General features: G+C 36.7%; 1 protein-coding gene across 1 annotated transcript in view; it reads left to right on the forward strand.

The window, feature by feature from the left end:
• The window catches only part of Dpp10 (dipeptidyl peptidase like 10), a 557,899-nt gene that overhangs the window by 235,801 nt on the left and 300,121 nt on the right, over positions 1–21,977 (forward strand). Inside the window, exon 4 of the mRNA XM_045149057.1 lies at positions 14,274–14,368. Within this exon, the coding sequence (XP_045004992.1) occupies positions 14,274–14,368 (95 nt within the window). The remainder of the gene's footprint in view (positions 1–14,273; positions 14,369–21,977) is intronic.

Consider the following 21,977-nt stretch of genomic DNA (forward strand, 5'->3'; position numbering starts at 1 on the left):
AATAAATTAAGAAAAAAGAAGACTGTTCCTAGCCACCAAGTACAGAACAAGAAAGAGCTGAATATGCGTGTGTGTGTGTGTGTGTGTGTGTGTGTGTGTGTGTGTGTGTTTGTATGTGTGTATAAATTTGTGTGTGTATGCGTTTGTGTTTGTGTGGGGGAGTATGTATATATGGAAGTTTGAAGACAACCTCAGATGTTGATTTTAACCTCCCACCTTATTTGAGACAAGGTTCTCTTGTTATTCACTGCTGTGGATGCTCGTCTAGCTGGCCTGTAAACTTTCAGGAGTCTCCTTTCTCTACCTTTAATTTTATCATAGGAATGGTGTTATTATAGACACTTTCTTACTGATTTTAGCTTTTTACATGAATTTTAGAAAAGTGAGTTACATTTCTCATGCTTGCCCAGCAAGAGCCTATATTCCCTGAGTTTAGATGTTTTTATATCTTAAGTATGGTTACATAAGTAATTTCTGTGACTATTGAAATTAAATTGTTTAGATGATAAAGATTAAGTAAAATGCTTTGGTATAATAGTCTTATCTTTAGAATCTTTCTTTAGTAAATGAGACCATAAAGTAGATTCTGAGGTATATCATATATTTAGTTTGATAAAATAAAAACATGTTAAAGGCATCTTTACTATCTTGCACATGGACGATAAGGAACCCAAGGCGTATGTGTTAAGTGTAAATATGGCTGGCAGTTGTGTTTGTGAGTCTTGTGATTCTCAGCCAGCAGAGATGAGGGGATCCTTTCCATCCTTATGCCCCTATAATGTTTCCAGCCTTTCTACCTTGCCTCAAAATCACCAAGTAGCATTATGAGGGCTAAGTGAGCATCGCATATGCAATGGGATACATCACTCAACCAGAACACCTAAATTAAAAAAAAAAAAAATCTCTGTTTTTCATAGAAAAGCTGGTCATCTGTCTATTCCTCTATTACATATCTACAAATGGAGGTCAACTCATTTCATCTTTTCTGATGAGAACCAAACAACATTAACAGTAAAAAGATCATGGCTGACACAAAAAGCAGAAAAAAAATCAAAGACAGAAAAGTGATTTACCTATTTGCATAGCCTCTTTAATTTATTTATTCTGCATTTTGTAGTTTGGGTGTTAATTAAAACCCTTACAGACCGGGTTTTGAACCCTTTAGGATCGAGGTTTATGGCTATGTTCCCTGCTTAGTGAAAGGAAAGGCAGGGACACTCTGTAGTGTTCCTTCTGCCTAAGCAGATTAATTAATAGAGGCTGCTGCTTATGGTGGTCTTTCTTTGAGAGTATAGTTTGAAGCTAAGAAAGCGCTTAACAAAAATTTAATTTAAAAAGAAGTTAAGAACCAGCAAAATCTCTGTTTTATGCAAGCAGCACTACTGGTGGGAAGAAGTGTTTGAAATCCTAAAGAGGTGCATTTATTCTCCCCATTTTTTTATTTTTGCCAATAATCTGAAGAATGAAATGATCATGTGTAAATTGCCACTATTCACATTTTACCTACAAGTTTGAAAGACATCATTTAGTTGAGTGGCTATCAACTGGTCCATTATCTTTCCTGAAAAGGGTTCTTTATCACAGGAGATGCCATTTATAGGTTGGACACTGCATATGAATTATTGTTAATTATCGATAATTATCATGACTTTTGAATGAAGGTGACCTTTACTCTTTAGTAGGATGCATTGCTTTGCATGTCTCACTTTATTCTGTTGACTAGGAATTCGAATTCATCAAAGGCAAGTGTGTGAGAAGTGCAATATGGGGACAAAAGAAAAGCACCTTTATGACATGAAGATGCTTTAAAATAATGAATAAAACATGGCTCTTGGTGGCATTGCAATGATGGGAGAGTAAATTAAAATTTACAAATCAACAGATAAATATAGTATTCACGGCATGCAAGACAGCTCACCTCACAAAAAATGATGGGATAGTTATTTTTCAAAGCAAATATGAGTGAAGAAAGCCCAGGAAAATGGACTCAGGTTGTGTGGAACAACTTGCTCCAATGAGGTAGTAGATGCATAAAACTTTATACTTATGGAACAAAAGAATGTTAAGGTACTTTGCAAATACATCCCTGGGAGCATCGTGTCAGCAAGTTGCTGCATAGTGGGGAACCTTCTAGTATATGTGTCAGCTATTATGACATCACATTCTTCTTTTGCTGAAGATACATTGTGTATATGATGCATTATGGTGTCATTATCCTCTTGAGTTTTGTGTAAATACACACCTTCAGCATGTAATCTTGTGTCTGACTTTGTTTACTCAATTTGAATTTCAACATAAATTTTATTTTTTATTACTAAGTAGTACTCCATTATATAGATATAGAACCAGGTTAGACTCATTTACTTCTTTTTGTAAAACAGTTACTTATTTTCACATGTTTTTAGCTGTGTACATGCACCAGGACTAATTTTCATTTCTGGCTTTACATAGTTGGTTTCAGAATCAAACCCAGGCAAGCAGGCTTTAGAAGCAAGACCTTTAACAAATGAGTTATATCCCCAGCTTGATCACTTACTTTTTTGAGGCTTCAAGAGCTTTTATTAGATTAAGAAAAGAAAAGTGCAGAGCACAAAATACTCCTGCTATGAGACGGCAGGAGGTGGTAAAGCCCCTATTATGTCCTTAACTCTTAAGTTAGATGAAAACTAAGGTAATAGATTTCAAGGGATTTGTTGTTGGGAGGATATTATTAGATCAGACACAAAAGTGAGCAGTGAATGACTATTAAGGGCATTAAAGATAGCCGAAGATAACTTGGTTCTGGACCTACAACCTACCAACACTCAACAATTACAAAGTTCCAATCACTCAGCCTTGTAGAATCTTTAAGATAGGCCTGGCTTTGTTTTCTCTGAACTAGGAAGTTCAGTTCACAGTAAGCATGTGCTTTTTTTTAATTGTTTTTTATTTTTTGTATCAAGTAAATAATCTGTAGTCTAATACATAAATTAACAAAATTTTTCTTCAAAGCACCAGAGTAAATATTTTAGGCTTTGAGGACTGTTTCTCTGTTGGAAGTATTAAATTCTGCCTCTGGAACAAGAAAGGATATTACAGTGTCATTAAAAAATTACACTTTTTAAAACATAATTTATTCATTTATTTATTATTTTATGTGTGTATTCACATATTCATGCATACTTGTATATGTGTATATGGGCAACCCAAAGCCTCATACTGCTGTAAATGAACTTCGGATGCATGTACTACTTTGTGTCTGGTTTTATGTGGGTGTTGAGGAATTAAACTGGGCCACCAGGATTTTCAAGAATGTGCCTTTTACTGTGGAGCCATGTCCCTAGTTCCTGCTGTCTTTATTTACAAAACAGGCATTGGTGAACTACATTTATCCCAAGCTTATGCTTCATAGATTTGCAATATATCATATTAAATTAAATATACAGATATTGTATGAGTATTTTTTAACTGAAAGAGCATTTTAAAGGTAGGTTACTTACATTTACATTTGATTGATAGAATTAAAGATTTTTTTTTTTTCAAACTATAGAACAAGGATTAGAAGAATCAGGAATCCTGCCTCCAAATCTATTGCCATGGGGAATAAAGAAAGAAAGAATAAAAGAAACAAAGAATGAAAGAAAGAAAGAAAGAAAGAAAGAAAGAAAGAAAGAAAGAAAGAAAGAAAGACAGAGAGAGAGAGAAAGAAAGACAGAGAGAGAGAGAGAAAGAAAGGCAGAGAGAGAGAGAGAAAGAAAGGAAGGGAGGAAAGAAGGAAGACAGAAAGAAAGAAAGAAAGAAAGAAAGAAAGAAAGAAAGAAAGAAAGAAAGAAAGAAAGAAAGACTAAACTCAACTATAAATACAGCACACAGACTGGGAATTTTTACCAAGTGAGAAGTCAGAGTCAGGGGATTTGTATGTGGAGAAATTACCAAGAGGGATTGTTAAGTCTAATGCAAGCCTTGCTGAACTGACCTAACAGAAAAAGAGATTCTCCCAAACACACTCCATAATATCAGAATTATCCTGTGTCTAAACCACAAGAATAAACAAAGAAAAAAAAAATCAGGCCAGTATTCTTTTTGTTATAAGTCATTTAATTTAGTTATTAGAGAGAGATACAGAAGGAAAGGGAGATAGAGAGAGAAGCACGTGAGTATCTCCATTCACTGCAAATGAACTCCAGACACATGCGCCACCCTACATCTCAGCCTTACCTGGGACCAGGTGAATTGAACCTGGGTGCTTAGGCTTGCAGGCGAACACTTTTCTGCCAAGCCATCTCTCCAGCCCAAGCCAGTATTTTTTTTTTAACCATTTTAGAAGTTTTATATTTATAGAACAATTACAAAAATAGCACAGAGTTCCCTTATACCCCACAGCCAGTCTCTCCTACAATGGACATACAACAGTAGTATCGAGTGTTTGAAACAAATACCACACCAGTACATTTTTACAGCTCAAATCCACACCCTCTGTTTCAGTTACTTTCTTGGTGCTGGGACAAGAAACCTGACCAGAAGCAGCATAGGGAAGGAAAGGTTGTGCTTTTGGCTCATACTTTCCAGGGGCATTTCATCATGGCATGGAAAGCATGCCAGGAGCAGACAGCCAGGGTCACATCTTCACATCAGCAGAGAGAAAGTAGGTGGAGCAAGGACAAGCAGGCCGGATTGTAACATCTCAAGGTCTTTCTCCTTCAGCAAAGCTCCTCTTCCTAAAGAGCCACAAACTTTCCAAACAGCACCACCAACTGGAATTCAAGTATTTAAACACATGAAGTCTATGGGGGATGTTTTACATTCAAACAATCACATCCTCTTCCTGTTTCTCTAGTTTTCTCCTAATGTCTTTCCGTTCCAAGACACTTGGTTACATTGAATCATGTGTCCTTCAGCTGCTCTTGGTTGTGACAGGTTTTTTTTTTTTTTTTTTTTTTTTTTTTTTTTTTTTTAATGACTTTCCTTATTTCTCATGACCTCAACAGTTTGAGGAATATTGGTTCCGAGTTTTGAAGGCTTTCCCACCTTGGGCTTTTTGATTTTTTTTTTTTTCCCCAGTCGTGTAGGTGTTGAGAGAAAGGCAGAAGTAAAGAACCACATTCCTCACACACCAGGGCACATGTTGGAGCGCACCTTGTCCCTGCAGGTGTTGACCTGCATTGCTTGCTGACACAGTGCTGCTCAGATTTCTCCACGGAGAAGCTGGTCTTTGCTCCTTCTGTGGAACCCTCTTAGGAAGGAAGTGCCCATGTCACACTACAAGGGAGGGGTGGCAGGTGTGCACAAGAGACTGCAGGCCAGTATTCTTGATGAATATGAATGCAAAAAACCTCAACAACAAGAAAATAAATGCAACATGAATTAAAAGAATTGTATTACTTTAAAGCATTAATTTATAAACTAAACATATAGGGGAAATTATTCAAATATTTGGAATGAATAATTATTCTTTGGGCAAGTTCCCATAAGCAAGTGATAGAAGAATAAAAATAGATAAATTGTACCACATCAAACTCGAAAGCTTCTGCTCAACCAGGTGCAAAGCCGCCCCACAGTATTACAGATTATTGGCAAAGAATATAGTTTACAAGGTCCTCTAGGTTGTAGACAGTGATAAATATGTTCCCCAGTTAAAAATAGGCAAGAAATAAATAGACATTTCTCAAAAAAAATACAGATCACCAAAATATATGTAAACAAAAATGTCACATGTCAACTAATCAACAAAGAAAAGGAAATGGAAGCCACAGTGTGATATAATAGAAAACACAAAGAGGCATGCACACATAAACAAGCACAGTGTCTAAACAGGAGCACAGACATTTGTTAGTGACCCTCTGTGGGGATTTGAATGTGAGATGCCTCTTGCAGTCTTATGTCTTTTGAATACAGAATCCCCAGCTGCTGGCAATTTGGGTGGTGGAGCCTTGCTTGAGGAGGTGTGCCACTTGGGGCAGACCTTAAGGTTTATTAGTTCAGCCCTAGTTGGTGTTCATACCTAGGTTACTCTTGCTGCTACCTTCCAGTGATGTAACATGATGTGATATCTAACCCCTGCTCTGCCCTGGGTTACGAACCATGATGGTGCTTCCTCTTGAGACTGTAAGGTGAAATGCATCTTTTCCTCCCACATACATTTGATGGGGTGTTTTGTCATAGCCATAAGATAGTAACTTCTATGTCATTAACAAATTTGAATGAGAGCAACATGTCTCTGAAGACGTATGAACAGCAGATGACATGAACTAACTAACATGATACTAGAAGATAATAAACATCAAAATATTTATTGATCATTATACCTTATTATTAGGAAAAATGAGTCTCTGATTCATGGGAAGTAGTGAAAAGGGTTGTATAGAATAACTAGATCTAAAAGCATCCTAACTATTAACAGTCATCCAGGTGACAGGCTTTACAGAAAAAAAAATAATATAAACATAACAATAATAAAATAACAAAATATAACAAATGGAAGAGGCACAAGGGCAGGTATCTATGTAAAATTTAGAGACAGGAATTTTATTTTTAGTTTATTTAGATTTATGTGTCCACAAGACTTTTGTGGCTTAGAATAGCTCTGGAATAAAAGAACTACCAAGTGGCAAATGTCAGGATTTCAGTTGAAAGCTTAAGAATCAATACAACAGGGTGCCCTTGTAATAATAACTCAGAGGTAAGCTGTTGGGGAAAAATATTAAAGCCCAACATTGAACTTTGAAGATGTCCTTTATTGTGATAGCAATTGGGAAATGGGACTTAAAGAAATATTTAGTAAGTTTTTTTTCAATGCCAGAAGAAGAGAACTTCAAAATATTTTGCTCACTGTTGTCATATCCTATGGAGTTGAGTCCAGGGATGTTGACTACGGTGGTAAGGATGTTAGATTTAATGATTCATATGTCAGTGATAAAGAAGGAGCTTTCACTTTCAGGTGACCAAGGACCATAACGACATTGCAAGCGATAAGAATGTGAGTATGTGTGGTGGACACACACTGACACTGATATTTCTTATATTAAAGACATTTGCTTATGAGATGGCTATGAGTCTGTAGAGGCAACAGGTGGCATGTTGTGAATTAAAGATGATGCATCTAGGTGTCGTGTTAACAAGGGTGTAACTATGATGTTTTATGTTGATTGCCACCCTGGCAGGACCTACTTCCTGTGAGGGATTACATAGGCTAGGTTAGACACTTCATGGCTATGAGGGATCAACGTGAGTGGGACAGTAAGGTGGAAAAACCCACCTGAACTGTGATCTGCACCATTCCTTGAGCTGGGGTCCTGGTCTGTATATTGTTTCCTTACTGTGGACTGAATGTGACCAGTTGTCTCAAGTTCCTGCCATTAGGCCTACCCAGCAATGGCTGACAGTGGCCTAGAATTATATTCTAAAATCATCCCTTCCTTCCTTAAATTGATTCTTGTCATATATTTTCTTCAGCAATAAGAAGGTAACCAATGTGTGTGTGCATGTATACATATATATATATATATATATATATATATATATATGTATGTATATATATATAATTGTACATAATATATATAATTGTGTATATATAGATAGATAGATAGATAGATTGTATATAGATTGTATATATTAATTGTATATATATATAGATATATAATTATATATATAATTATATATAGATATATAATTATATATATATAAATGTACATATATAGAGATGTGTATATATAGATAGATGGATATAGATATAGATATAGATATATATATAGATATATAAATGTATATATATATATATATATATATATATAGATAGAGAGAGAGAGAGAGAGAGAGAGAGCTATATTCAATGTGAAAAGTAAAAATAGTTGAATAGACCTCAGCACATTGACTAGAATACAAAGATTTCCTTTGGACAGGTATCAGACTGCCTTTCCTAAAACGTGCTGGGTGGGGGAAGAAGAATGTATATGGAACAAGATTTGAAGGTAGGATGAAAGAGCAGTAAAGGCATTTCTGATGGACTGGAGGCTTGTTAAGCAGTGAAGGAAGTTCTGCATGCTTGTTAGCAGTGTTTTTGAATAATTTAATGAGTACCCTGCTGTTTTAATCATGAATAGCCTCTGTTCTTGATTTGTCATCAATGTGCTTAATTAAGGAATGAAATTTTAACTCAATATTTAATAATTCCTTTTTGAAAGGCATTGACATTTCCTGTGAAAGTATCCTATTACTTTCTCCTATAATCTTTATTATGTGTGTGTGTGTGTGTGTGTGTTGTGCTGGCCACACACATACCCAGTCTCTCATCACTGGAAACAGATTATCATATACTTGAGCCACTGTTTGCTTCAGTCTTTATATTAGGGCTAGGGAATTGGACCTGACACTAAGATATGCAAGCAAACACCTTTAATTGCTAAGCAATCTCTCTAGCCTCTTCATTTAATATTTTTAATTTCCCAGTTTATTTATTATGTTTCACTTTAAAAATGATGCTATGGTGATTTTACAAACATTTTATACATATCAAAAATAGATTATTTAAGTGGGGCGTGGTGCATACCTTTAATCCCAGCACTCGTGAGGTAGAGGTAGGAAGATCACCATGAGTTCCAGGCCACCCTGAGAATATGTAGTGAATTCCAGTTCATTCTGGGCTGGAGGGAAACTCTACCTTGAAAAACCAAAAGAAAAAAATGCAGATTATTTTTATATGAACATTATGTTTCAATTTAAAACATATGGGAAAGTATTATTTTACTTTTGAGAACAGTATATAAATAACTTTCATTTTGATACATTAGATAAGCAAATTATCACTCCAAAATTAACTGAAAACTTAAATTGTTGGCTATTCATAATGGTAACATAAAATAATGGGGTTATATTATATTGGTAAAAATGGAGAGTCTCAGCATATGAAAAAGACCATTCTAAGTTTTAGTTTATTGCTATTACAATTATGAAAGGAAACATTTTGAGTGAGTGTGTAGAAAGAGAGGGTTAGGGGAAGACATGAATGAAGTAGTAGGTCTGAGTTTAAACACATAAAAGAGATCTTTAACAATGTAAGAATTTGTTGGGTTGATCACATTTTATGATGTAATACTTGATAATTTCATAGTTGAGTTATTTTCTTAGTTTTAAAAATTTACAGTGCAGAAAAGTTAAAGTTTATCAAGTTCTTGGAAAAAAGAAGACTTGCAGTCATTTATAGCCTTAAATCCATTCATAAACACTTCTTAGAAAAATTTATAGTGATCATGTGGCTATAGGCTGATTTAGTTCTTTTTGTGTGTGTGTGTGCACACATGTGCGTGTGTGTGTCTGTGTGTGTGTGTAGGTTCATGCAGTCATGCACTTGTGTGGAGGCCAGAGGTCAAGTTCAAGTGTGCATCCTTGCTTTCCACTTTGTCTGAGGCAGTGAGTCTCCATGGCTGCGTTGACCAGGCTAGCCAACTCTACCCTCCTTCTCCCCATAGGAATACTGGGATTACAGACAGCCATTACATCATCCAGGTTTTATATGTTTTCCGGGAATCCAAACTCAGGTCCTCATGCTTCAATTGAACAATCCCCCCAGGTCCTGTGTTAGTTTTCTTTCTTAATGTTTTTACAGCATTGGGAGTAAAACTATAATGTGAAATGTTTGCTGTCTGTTTTGCAGAAAGGACATAAATTAGAAGATCACACTTGTCTGAAAAATATGAACATAGAAAATAGCATGCCATATTTGTTTTGTTTGTCTTTGAAAATATGTATGCCTGTTCACATGGCTGCACATACTCTAACTGTGCATTTGAATTTGGCTGTCTTTCTCAATTGTGCTGTTCTCTTCTTATGGAGAGAGGGTCTCTCATTTGATTCCAAGGTTCCTGATTTAGCTTATCTAGCTAGCCAGGTCGCCCCAGTGATCCCCTCGCTGTTTTCTTAGCATTGGGATTTTGAGTAGGTTGTCATGCCCACATGGCATATATGTCCGTACTGGAGATACAAACTCGGGTCCTCATGTTTGCTTTAGCAAGTGACTTATCCACTGAGAAGTCCATTTATTTCCTTATGTTGCTCAAATTATGAAAAAATAGCACTAAAATGAAAGAAGACTAAAATGAAAGCAATGATAGAAGAGTGAAAACGCACAATTACATCTTAGAGTGGATGGGCTATACCATGAAATATTATCATTTAAGGAAAATTATTGAGTTGAATATGCATTCAGAAAATTAGCTCTTAGTATGCAATGTGCTAAAAAGAAGGAATTTTTATTTAATGAAAACACTGTGGAGATGCACATAATGTGATGTTTTAAGGTTGCTTCAAGAACACCAGGCTTAGCCTCCTGTGTTAATGCTGTTTTTCCATTGATAATTCAATAATTCATTGCCTAACATTAACCATAATATGAGGCATGGAGTTTAGAAATGCTTTTTTAGGCATAAGAATCTACTAAGAAAAGTTTCAAAATTGGGTGTTTTCACTAGTGGTTTTAAATCAAGCTATATACTAGAGAACAGGAGAACCATAAGATTAGAACATAATATATGAATTTCAAATGAGTTAATGCAGGTACATAGTACAAGAAATAATTCAAGAAAAAAACTTCATTGTATATTAAACTGAAGAATTGCACATGAATTAAAAACTAACTTTGGGAGCTGGAGAGATGGCTTAGAAGTTAAAGTGCTTTTCTACAAAGCCAAAGGTCCCAGGTACAATTCCCTAGGACCCATGTAAAATAGATCCACAAAGTAGCAAATACATCTGGAGTTTGTTTCCAGGGGCTGGAGGCCCTGACATACCCATTCACTCTCTGTCTCTTTGCCTCTTTCTCTCTCTTAAATAAATACACAAATACAAATTTGACATTTAAAGAAAAGATAGTTTTGGCGTTGTCATAGTGGATTATTAGTTAAGGTGCTGGCCTGTGAATCCTAAGGACCTAGGTTCAATTCCCCAGAACCCACATAAGCCAGATACACATGGTGGTGCATGCACCTGGTGTTCGGTTTCAGTGTCAAAAGGCCCTGGCATGCCCATTCTCCCCTACTCTCTCTCTCTCTCTCTCATAAACAAACAATCAAACAAATGAATAAATAATTTTTTTTTAAATAAACTACCTTTGGGAGGAGAGCTAGAGAGGAGCTCCCATGGTTAAAAACACTTGCTGTGCAAGCCTTAATGGTGAAGTTTGGATCCTCATAACCCACATAATAGAATCAAGTGATGTATTTGTTTGTAATACTAGTGTATCTATGGCAATAGGACGTGGGCACAAGAAAATATGGAAGCTCAAGGAACCTTTCGGTGGCAGAGGAAGACAAGCCGTGTCTTAAACAAGGTAGAAGACAAGGACTGACATCCTAATGTTGTCCTCTTACCTCCACAGATGTGCACCCATGCAGACACATGCAACACATGGACACTCATGCACACAGATTTCCTATGAATGAATTGCTTAATATGGTGGTAAAATTTGTAGAAATCCAGACATGAAGGTATTTGCAAATTTCTGTAGTTTTTTTTTCAAGTGAATTTATCTATTAAAATCAACTTTAAGATAATCAGCACTAAGTACAGTCATTATCTTCTTAAGCAAGCGACACTTCCATTTACTCTGATTCTAAGTGAAAAAGAAATGACTGATTTTTCTCCTCACCTCAAAAAAAAAAAAAAATCCTATCTCTTTCTTGGGATTTTCTCTGATGGTGAGAGACTCAAGGGCTACAAATGACCCCCTACTCCATGGTGGACCCCAGACTAATCAAACTGAAGGGATCTCTCTGATATTTCCATCTCTGAGCCTTGGGCTTCGCTTGTACTTAGGATTCTGCTGTATCCTTGTTTTCTGAGAGATGAACCATTCTGAGGACTTTGGGTTGCATTTATCCCTATGCTACAATGCAAGAAGCTTTTATTTTGTTTATTGAGAAAATATTGTAAGGATGATGTTTTTAAATCTAGGTACTTAGTTATTCTTATTAGTCTATAATTATATACTTATCAAACTCAGTAAAGATTTCAGAGCCAAATTCTATTATAGAAAATGACAATGAGGAGATGGGTATTAGAATTCAAGTTTGAGGCTGGATTATGGATTTGTGAACATAGTCATTAAAGTCAATAGTATGTAAAATCAATCAGCAAGACCCAGCAATACACATGGTCTGTGTTGTTTTACAAAATATGAGACAGAAAAAAAAAAAAATGCAGCAAGTAAAAACACAGAAACCAAACCAAATATTTAAGTCTTTGAGCCTGGCTGTTATATCTGTTCTACATCACTAGGAAGAAAGACAGACAGCGTTAATGATGGCAAGGGCTCGGTTTATTGATGGCTTAAAGAACAAGTTCAGGAGCTGATAGCCAGCTTCAATGTAAAGATCATATATAATTGTCAACCTGCCAATATAGTGAACCTCAGGAAGAAAGTGACAAAACTTTTTCTCGTCTTTTTTTCTACCTCCATAAAAATGTGAAGTTCAGATTTCCAAGTCTCTCCCACAGCACACACATTTGACGAAGGTCAAGGAGGAATCCTGAGCTCTGCTGCCTTTCTCATGAATAAGCTGTAATGTTAAGCTTTAGTTTATTTTTTTAAGAAATGCAAATAAATGTGAAAGCAAGAAAATTGGAATTTTTTCAGTATTGTTTATTTCTTATCCCTTTAGTTCTAGGTGTGCTGTTTATAATGTTGAAATAATTAAAGAAGGAGTCAGAAAATCTTGTTCGGCCAAATTGCCTGACCTTTCCACAAATGCTACTGCAGTTAATCTTCATATGTAGCACATATTTTTCTAGTATTTGGGGAAAGACATGCAGAGTATAGCAATTTTAACTCATATAAATTCATTCAGTAATAACAGTAAAGGCAATCTTTATTATATTTTTTTTTAATTTGTTTTGTACTCGGTGAATATAGTCAAGTTTGTACCGTTGTTAGCCTCCTCCCTGTCCTCTCCCCTCCCCCTATGCCCTCCTTGTTGGTGTAAATGGGTCATTAATTTATTTTTTAATTTATGAGAATGGTCAAGGGGTTAGGAGATATATGGAATGTCATGAAAAAGGTAAGAAACTGGAAAAGGAATTCTTATTTTTTTTTAATATTTTTTTAAATTTTATTTATTTATTTATTTGAGAGCGACAGACACAGAGAGAAAGACAGATAGAGGGAGAGAGAGAATGGGCGCGCCAGGGCCTCCAGCCTCTGCAAACGAACTCCAGACACGTGCGCCCCCTTGTGCATCTGGCTAACGTGGGACCTGGGGAACCGAGCCTCGAACCGGGGTCCTTAGGCTTCACAGGCAAGCCCTTAACTGCTAAGCCATCTCTCCAGCCCAGGAATTCTTATTTTAAGAAAAATTACATAAATCTTGTAATTTGACTGATATCCCTTTACAGTTTTAATTTTATGCACACATATATTTAACTCCTATGTAGAACCATGTTCCCTCATTTTTCTATTAGACTGATGTTTTGACCAAAATTATTATAAAATGATTTAATAATTTCTTTACATGTAGCTCAATTATGTGAAAATCTAGCCATCTCAAAACAATATTATCAAATAAAGCTTGACAATTACATCAAATTATATCCAATGAAGACATATTTTCCCTGAATTTGTCCAAGTGTATCTGATGTTATGGTAACAAACTCAGAGGTTACTTCCTATGATCACAAAACTGCTAAGGAACTACAGAAAATGTTCTCCACCCCAAATATGTTGAGAAGACTAGAAACGGCATGGAAGCACAGAGGCTGGAAAACTGAACTTGTGTGATGGTGACGCTTCAGTTGGAACAAATGAAAAAAACAAAAATGATACTTTTCATCATTGGAAAAATAATAGAGAATAGAGGAAAGGAATAGAAATAAAACCAAACACATAGTGTTTCTATCAACCTTTGACCCAAAGACAAGCATAGTTGACAGCCCTCATGTTAAGTATAAAAATACTAGACTGCACGTCACGGAAAGCTTTCTCTGGAAATAGGAAGATGTTCTATTTGTCACTCTGCCCTTAAAATAGGCAACAGATTGCACATATTTTAATTAATTTTCATTTGTTAAAGCATGAAACTAAATAGCCCTTTCCCCAATCCCTTGTTTGTTACACAATAGACCATGTGTTAAGCAGACTTACTGATCTTTCAGGAATGTTCTTGTGAGCCAAGTACAGAAATCTGCTGGGGTTATGGAAGGCTGACAGGCATTATTCTAATTTATCTCTTTAGTGCGTGAATTTTCTCCCTACAGCTAGTATATTTCCTATTCAATGTATTTGTCAATGGTTAATGTCTTTGTTGTTGCAGATACAGACGTGGTGTATAAAAACGAGACTGGACATGTCATTAAATTGAATATAGAAACGAACGCCACCACATTATTATTGGAAAACACAACCTTTGTAAGTAATGAATAATGAATTACATTATGAACTCCAGTACTATGTTGTAATGTCTAAACATGTACATATGCTCCTGATCTCCAGCCCCAGCACTTGGGTACCATTTCGAATGGAAAGTTAAGGATGAAATATCATCAGACTCAATGCACCAAGCGGAGAAAAATACTCCTGTCTCTGTGGCTTTGTCTTCTCCCTTTTTACTCCTTTCAGCAATTAAAATTTCTCAGAAGTAGCATTTGCTTAGCATGAATACATTTCCTAATATTTTCTATATAAATTCAATTGTGCATATGTCAACATTTCAAAAGTTTTACATGGTTTCACTTTTTCATGTATTGATGTTCAGTATACTCATTACAAATTATTGAAGGGGAAGCCTGTCTTTTATCCAGTGTATGATTTTGATACCCTTTCCAAGGATTTTCAAGGACTGTTGCTATATGAGTTTATTTCTGCATTCACATTCTAATCAATTATTCTGCTTAACTGTTTATGGGTGAGCACCATGCTGCTTCCATCACAGCTGTACATGGTATAGATCAGGAAATATAACACCTCCTGAATGACCCTGTCTGCTTAGGGTCAGGAATTGTGTATCCTCCTGAACAGCCCTGTCAGCTTAGGGTCAGGTATTGTAACTTCTCCTGCATGGCCCTGTCTACTTAGGGGCAGGAATTGTAACTACTCCTGAATGACCCTGTCTGCTTAGGGTCAGCTATTGTAACTCCTCCTGAATGACCCTGTCTGCTTAGGGCCAGGAATTGTAACTCCTCCTGAACAACCCTGTCTGCTTAGGGTCAAGTATTGTAACTCCTCCTGCATGGCCCTGTCTACTTAGGGGCAGGAATTGTAACTACTCCTGAATGACCCTGTCTGCGTAGGGTCAGCTATTGTAACTCCTCCTGAATGACCCTGTCTGCTTAGGGTCAGCTATTGTAACCCCTCCTGAATGAGCCTGTCTGCTTAGTATCAGGAAGTGTAACTCCTCCTGAATGACCCTGTCTGCTTAGGGGCAGGAATTGTAACTCCTCCTGAATGACCCTGTCTGCTTAGGGTCAGCTATTGTAACTCTTCCTGAATGACCCTGTCTGCTTAGTGTCAGGAAGTGTAACTCCTCCTGAATGACCCAGTCTACTTAGGGGCATGAATTGTAACTCCTCCTGCATGGCCCTGTCTACTTAGGGGCAGGAATTGTAACTCCTCCTGAATGACCCTGTCTGCTTAGGGTCAGCTATTGTAACTCCTCCTGAATGACCCTGTCTGGTTAGGGTCAGCTATTGTAACCCCTCCTGAATGACCCTGTCTGCCTCAGGTCAAGTATTGTAACTCCTCCTGCATGGCCCTTTCTGCTTAGGGTTACTTTGCCTCTTTATAAACTTCTACCTGAACTTAAGAAGTCTTTTCTAGCTTTGTGAAGAATGCTATTGGGAGTTTGAAGAGGATTGCATTGAATCTGAAATCACTTTGAGTAATATAGACATTTTGCAATATTAATTTTGTATTAATAATTAATTCATGAATTAGTATTAATTCATGGGCAAGGGAAGTCTTTCCATCTTCGTATGTCCTTTCTAATTTCTTCAGTGATTTTAGGTTTTCATCACAAATGTTTTCTACCTTCTTGTTAGTTTTATTGTGGAGTTTATTTTTTTTAAGAAATTGCAATAAAATTCATTTTATTGATGTCTCTCTGGGCAAATTTATAGTTGATATATAAAAAGGCTATTTACATTTATACATTTAACTTGTGTGCCTTGACTTTGATAAAACGACTTTATCATATCTCAGAGTTTTCTGATGCAGTCTTTAGGGTCTTTGAGTTATAGGATCATGTAATCTGCAAATAAGAACATTTTAATTTCTTTCTTTTCCATCTATATTCATTTATTTCTTATTGCATTTATTCTAAGGTTTTCAGCACTACAGTGAGTGAGACAGGAATGGGAACCCCTTTGTATTCTTCAACAGTTTAAATAAAATCACTTCAGAGTCCCCTCCCCCCATTTAGTGTAACCTTGAGTATAGGCTTACCACACAGGTTTATGTTGAAATATGTTCCTTCTATTCCCGATTTCTCCTGGAAGGTAATCATAAGCACTGTTGAGCTTTGTCAATGGTCTAGTATGCTTCTGTTGAGAAAATCATGCCATGCCTGTCCCTGGAAAGCATTGGCATTGGCTCTTCTGTAAAGCTTTGATAGAAGTTGGCTAGAAAGCTGGCTTAGTAGTTAAGATCACTTTCTGTGCAATCCTGAGGGCTGTCTGAAGACCACTTGAGTTTGACCTCAGATACACTGCTGGGCATGGCCATGTATATCTACATTTTCATTCCCATCGAGAAACAGAGACCTGCTAATGACTGGAGGTTTGGGCAAAATGGCAAGCTCAGGCATTAGTGAAAGACTGTAGCTCAAATAAGAATGGGAAAAAGATTGTTGGAGCAGGATGCCCAGTTTTCCACTTTTAGCACAGCAGTTGAATGCACTTTACTACAAGCTAGTGGTATGGCTCCGTTTACACATACACGGGTCCATGTCAGACAACGCACACACAAGCAAGAAATGGTCATATATTATATGTATTTGTGTACACATATATATGCCAAACATGAAGGTAGAAAGGTGAAAATGATGGACAGGAAGAGACACAAAAGAAGACAAGGGCAGATAAATAAAGTAATGGAATGCATGAAATCAGAAGGACAGAAGGCTTATTAGCTGGGGACAAACAGGGGACCATCTAGAGAAAGCGGGATAGAAGGGGGGATTTCTAGAGGATGGGATGATTAAGAACACAATGCAATGATATATTTATATTAAGCCCATTATGCTAAGTGACAAAATGAAAGCTCTAGAAAATCTCAGTTGTGGTTAGTGCATCCCAGGTAATCATGATTTAACCTCCCTTCCTTTCACTTCTTTTTAATTGTATGCTTTTGGGGAATTAGGCACGTGGTGCACTGCCTTAATTGGTCTCCTGACAGTACTGTTTTGACTATTCTAAATTGCTCAGTGCTTAGTCATCAGGGCTCAAATTACAGAATTTTGGGTTGTTCTTATGAAAGAGTATCACCTTCATCTTTATGATAAATCTAGTCTACAGAAGGTGAAAATAATTAGCTATGACTATCTGCTGAATAAGTTATAGTGAATTAGCTATTGCAAATCCTTTGAAATCTTGTGGCTAGGAAATGAAGAAAAGTGATGCATGGTTGCAGCCTCATTATTATTTAACAAATACATCAATATATTATTTTAGATGAATTCACCTGGTATAGGCAAATTATATGTCCAAGCCCCCAGAGACATAATAAAACACAAAGAAAAAGTATGGCCCACTTGCGCATATTTATTTGTCTCTGTCAATTCAGGACAGAAATTTTATCTTCATGACTCCAATAAGATGGCCAGGGAAAAGAGGTGGATTAGGTAATTTGTTTTACTTAGTGATTGTTTATATAAAAGAAAAAAAAATATTCATTGAAAACATTTTTTATTCTATATTTAAAACATTTTAAATTTAACAACAATATTATATATATTAGTAATTGGGACATTATGTCAAAAAGTAATGATGATTTTTGTTTTTAAAAACAATTATTTATTTTATGGTTAAACTTACTTTGCCCCATATACTAGTAAGTAGAGGCTATAAATGTAGTTATGGACCCCATTATTGCTCTTCCAACTGATTTCCCAATTCAATCTGATCCTAAAATCTAGAGGTTTGGTATTAGTATATTATTTATACAGATAATTTCAGTCAAATCTACTGTCTTGTAAGCTGCCATGGTAGTTATGATCTTGTTGGTTTGTTGTGCCATTGGACCATTGAACATATGGAGGTGATGGACATAACTGTTTCACAGTGGAGTGGGCTTGTGGGCTGCTTTGCTCTTTACAGTACATTTAAAGTGAGACTGTCTGACCACTGAACCCCTATGATCCTCCTATATCCACACCCATCCATACACTGTAGTAAAATGTGTGAGTGGCCAGGCCCAGTTTTTTCTGTGAGTGCTGGGGATCAGCCTCAGGTCCTCTTGCTTTGCATGGGAAGTACTTTAGCCCACTGCAGTCTACATGTATTTTCTCCTTCACTGCCTCTGACTCTTAATGGCACAGTCACATTTAGGAGTTATCTGCAATTTACTGATGTTCTAAGATTCATAGGCTCTCTAGAGTCACTTGGTATATAGCGTAGATATTGGGAGTGTCAGAATTGGGTGAGGACAATGGAGAAGGGTGGGGATGGGGATAGTTATTGATGTTACATATTTGCAACTAGTTAAAAGCAAAACTGAAAACTACCCCCTATGGAAAATTGCTCAATAAGGAAAGCACTTGCCCTGAAAGTGTGAAGACCTATATTTTATCTTCAGAATACACATAAATGTTGAGTGTGGTGGCACAGTTCTGTAATCCCAGACCTGGGGAAGCAGAGACGGGCTGATTTCTGGATCTCACCGGTCAGATATGCTAGCCTAACTGGTGAGATTTAGGCCAATGAAAGATATAATCTCTAAGGAGATGGGTTCTATTCCTGAGAATGACATCAAACATTATATCTTGGTTTCCATAAGCACATGCACACACACACACACACACACACACACACACACGTATGCCCACACAAACACATACCATACACCTGCAAAAAATGGAAATTGTCATTTTTTCTGATGATTTTGGAGGAGTTTCTTTAGTCATTGCCTTTTAACAATTCTGCTTTTAAAGCTCATGTTAGGTTTTTAGATTTACCTTCTCCCATAAGACATTATATTCAAAAAAGAAATAATTGGTCAAAGGATAAGAGTTCTATTCATATTATAGATTTTTATTTGAATATTTATAAGTATTTCATTTACAACCAATTGTAATGATAATAAATTTTAATGATGGAAAAAACACTCTTAATAAAATTATACCAAGTCTCTGGAGAAACATTATTGATATTAATAGGAAATTATGATGTTTAATAAGACATATTATGCAAAAATATACCAGCTTATTTTTAAAATTACTGTTTGATATCATATTACCATTTCCCAAATTAATCACATTGCATATATGATTGCTGACTACATGGCTTGAACATGCTACATGTTAGAAAAATATTGGGCATTTGCTGACAACAATTAAAAGAATAAGGAACTGGGCTGGAGAGATGGCTTAGCGGTTAAGCGCTTGCCTGTGAAGCCTAAGGACCCAGGTTCGAGGCTCGGTTCCCCAGGTCCCACGTTAGCCAGATGCACAAGGGGGCGCATGCGTCTGGAGTTCGTTTGCAGAGGCTGGAAGCCCTGGCGCGCCCATTCTCTCTCTCTCCCTCTATCTGTCTTTCTCTCTGTGTCTGTCGCTCTCAAATAAATAAATAAAAATAGACAAAAAAATTTAAAAAAAAAGAATAAGGAACTACCATGAAATGATTTCCTTAGAGCATTCATTTGAATTGGGGTAGGTGAATTTTTAATGAAGGAGAGAATTACTATGTATAACTTTTTGAATAAGAAAACAGGAAAGAACTGATTTAGCCTCAATACTGTTTTCCATCATTTTGAAGTGTTTAGAAATGTTATCTCTTAAAGCCAGAACTATTTCAGACAAAAACACATTCAAAGAGACGAAATGAGCAAATGTTTCATAACTCTTGGCCACATTCTTTATGCTAGCATTAATTTGAATATCAAAAGTGGTACTGGCAAAAACACACAGCCATCAATTGTTCTATCCAATAACTTTATGAAATTAGAAAAGAGTCAGAAACATGTGTTCAAGTTCCATTAAGTAGTAAGAATTTTTTTTTTTTTTGGAAAAGGCTCATGCACTAATATGGAAAAATAATTGAGTCATATAAATGCAGTCTTAAATCTCTCAAAAATGTGTTTAAATATACTCTCTAAAGTATTGTATATCTGACATGAGAAATTCATATGTGGCAACAGAATTATTTGAAGAAAGGTCCTAACTTTTCCCTGTAGGCCATTAAAAAATATTATCATTGTCCAAATATGGAGACTAGGCATAGACAACTTATGTGTAGGTAGTCTTAGCCTAGCCCACTGTTTTGCAAGCTGTTATGGTGGTTATGATGTTGTTGTTTGGTTTGTTGGTCATGTCACTGGACATGTGGAGCTGCTAGACATTATAAGTATTGGTTGGCATGTTTCGGGGGTTATGGGTTGTGTGCTCCTAACAGTACAATTCCTTCCTTTCTTCTTCCTTTCCTTCTTTTGTGTCTTCCTCCCTCCCTCTTTCTTTCCATTTTCCTACTTTTCCTTCATCTTTCTTTTCATCCCTCCCTTCCTACCACATTCCTCCCTCCCTCTCTCCCTCTATTTATTTCCTTTCTTCTTTCCTCCTTTCCTTATTTCTCTCTATTGCTCATTTTCTTCCTTCCTTCCCTACCTTCCTCCCCCTTCCTTTCTTCCTCACTTTCTTCTCTCCATTCCTTCTTTTTTATTCCCTCCTCTCTTCCTCCTTTTATCCATTTCCTCTTTCCTTCCTTTTTCCTTTTTTCTTATCCCCTTCCCTCATTTTCTTTTGCATCCTTCCTTCCAGCCACCCTGTCCTCACTCCTTTCCACCTTCCTTCTCTCTCTGCCTTCCCTTTTCCCTTCCTTCCTTGTTCTTTTTCCTTCTTCCCTTTTCTTTTACCCTTTCCTCACTATCTACAGATTTTTAACTTCTCTCCTTCCCTTCACTTTAAAAATATATTTATTTATTTATCTATTTATTTGACAGAGAAAGAGGGGAGAGAGAGAGAGGGAGAGAGAGAGAGAGAGAGAGAGAGAGAGAGAGAGAGAGAGAGAGAGAGAGGGAGGGAGGGAGAGAATAGGTGCACCAGGGCCTCCAGCCACTGCAGACAAACTCCAGACACATGTGCCCTCTTATGCATCTGGCTAACGTGGGTTCTGGGGAATCGAATCTGGGTCCTTTGGCTTTGAAGGCAAGTGCCTTAACCACTAAGCAATCCCTACAGCACCCCTTCACTCTTTTGTTCCTCCACATCTTCCTTCCTTCTCTCCCTCTCTCCGTTCATTTTATCCTCCATTGTACCTTTCCAGTGTTTTTCCTTCCTTTCTTTCCCCCTCTATTCCTCCCTCTGTTCCCTTTCTCCTTCCCTCCATTCCTCTCTCTTTCTGTTTCACTTCCTCTTTCTCTTTCTTTTACTTTATGCCAGTAGTTCCCAAAATGGAGTGGCTTTTGCCCCAGGAGACATTTGGTTCTTCTGAAGACAGTCTGGATTGTTAGACTGTGAGTAAGGGGCTTGCAATAGGAGCTCACAAATAGAAGTCTGGGATGAATTCCTGTGACACACAGAGGAGATCCTCACAGCCAGCAATGTTGACTGTGCTGGACAGGAAAATTCTACTATAGACAAAGATGAAAGGAAATCACAGGATATTTATAATAAATGTTTGAGGTATGATCAAAGGAAGGAAATGAAAGAGAGCCCAAGTTATGAAAATAGTTTCACTGCTTAAGATAGTTTCCTATTTCTAGGACTGGCTCCAAAAAGAGGAGGACCAGTGAGCATGGGTGGAATTATCAGGCCTTTACTTCATCTCCACTATTCATTGCAAAGTTAGGGTAAATAGGTGACTTCAGTTTT

This window comes from Jaculus jaculus, chromosome 5 (assembly GCF_020740685.1).
Source record: "Jaculus jaculus isolate mJacJac1 chromosome 5, mJacJac1.mat.Y.cur, whole genome shotgun sequence".
NCBI classification, from domain to species: Eukaryota; Metazoa; Chordata; class Mammalia; order Rodentia; family Dipodidae; genus Jaculus; species Jaculus jaculus.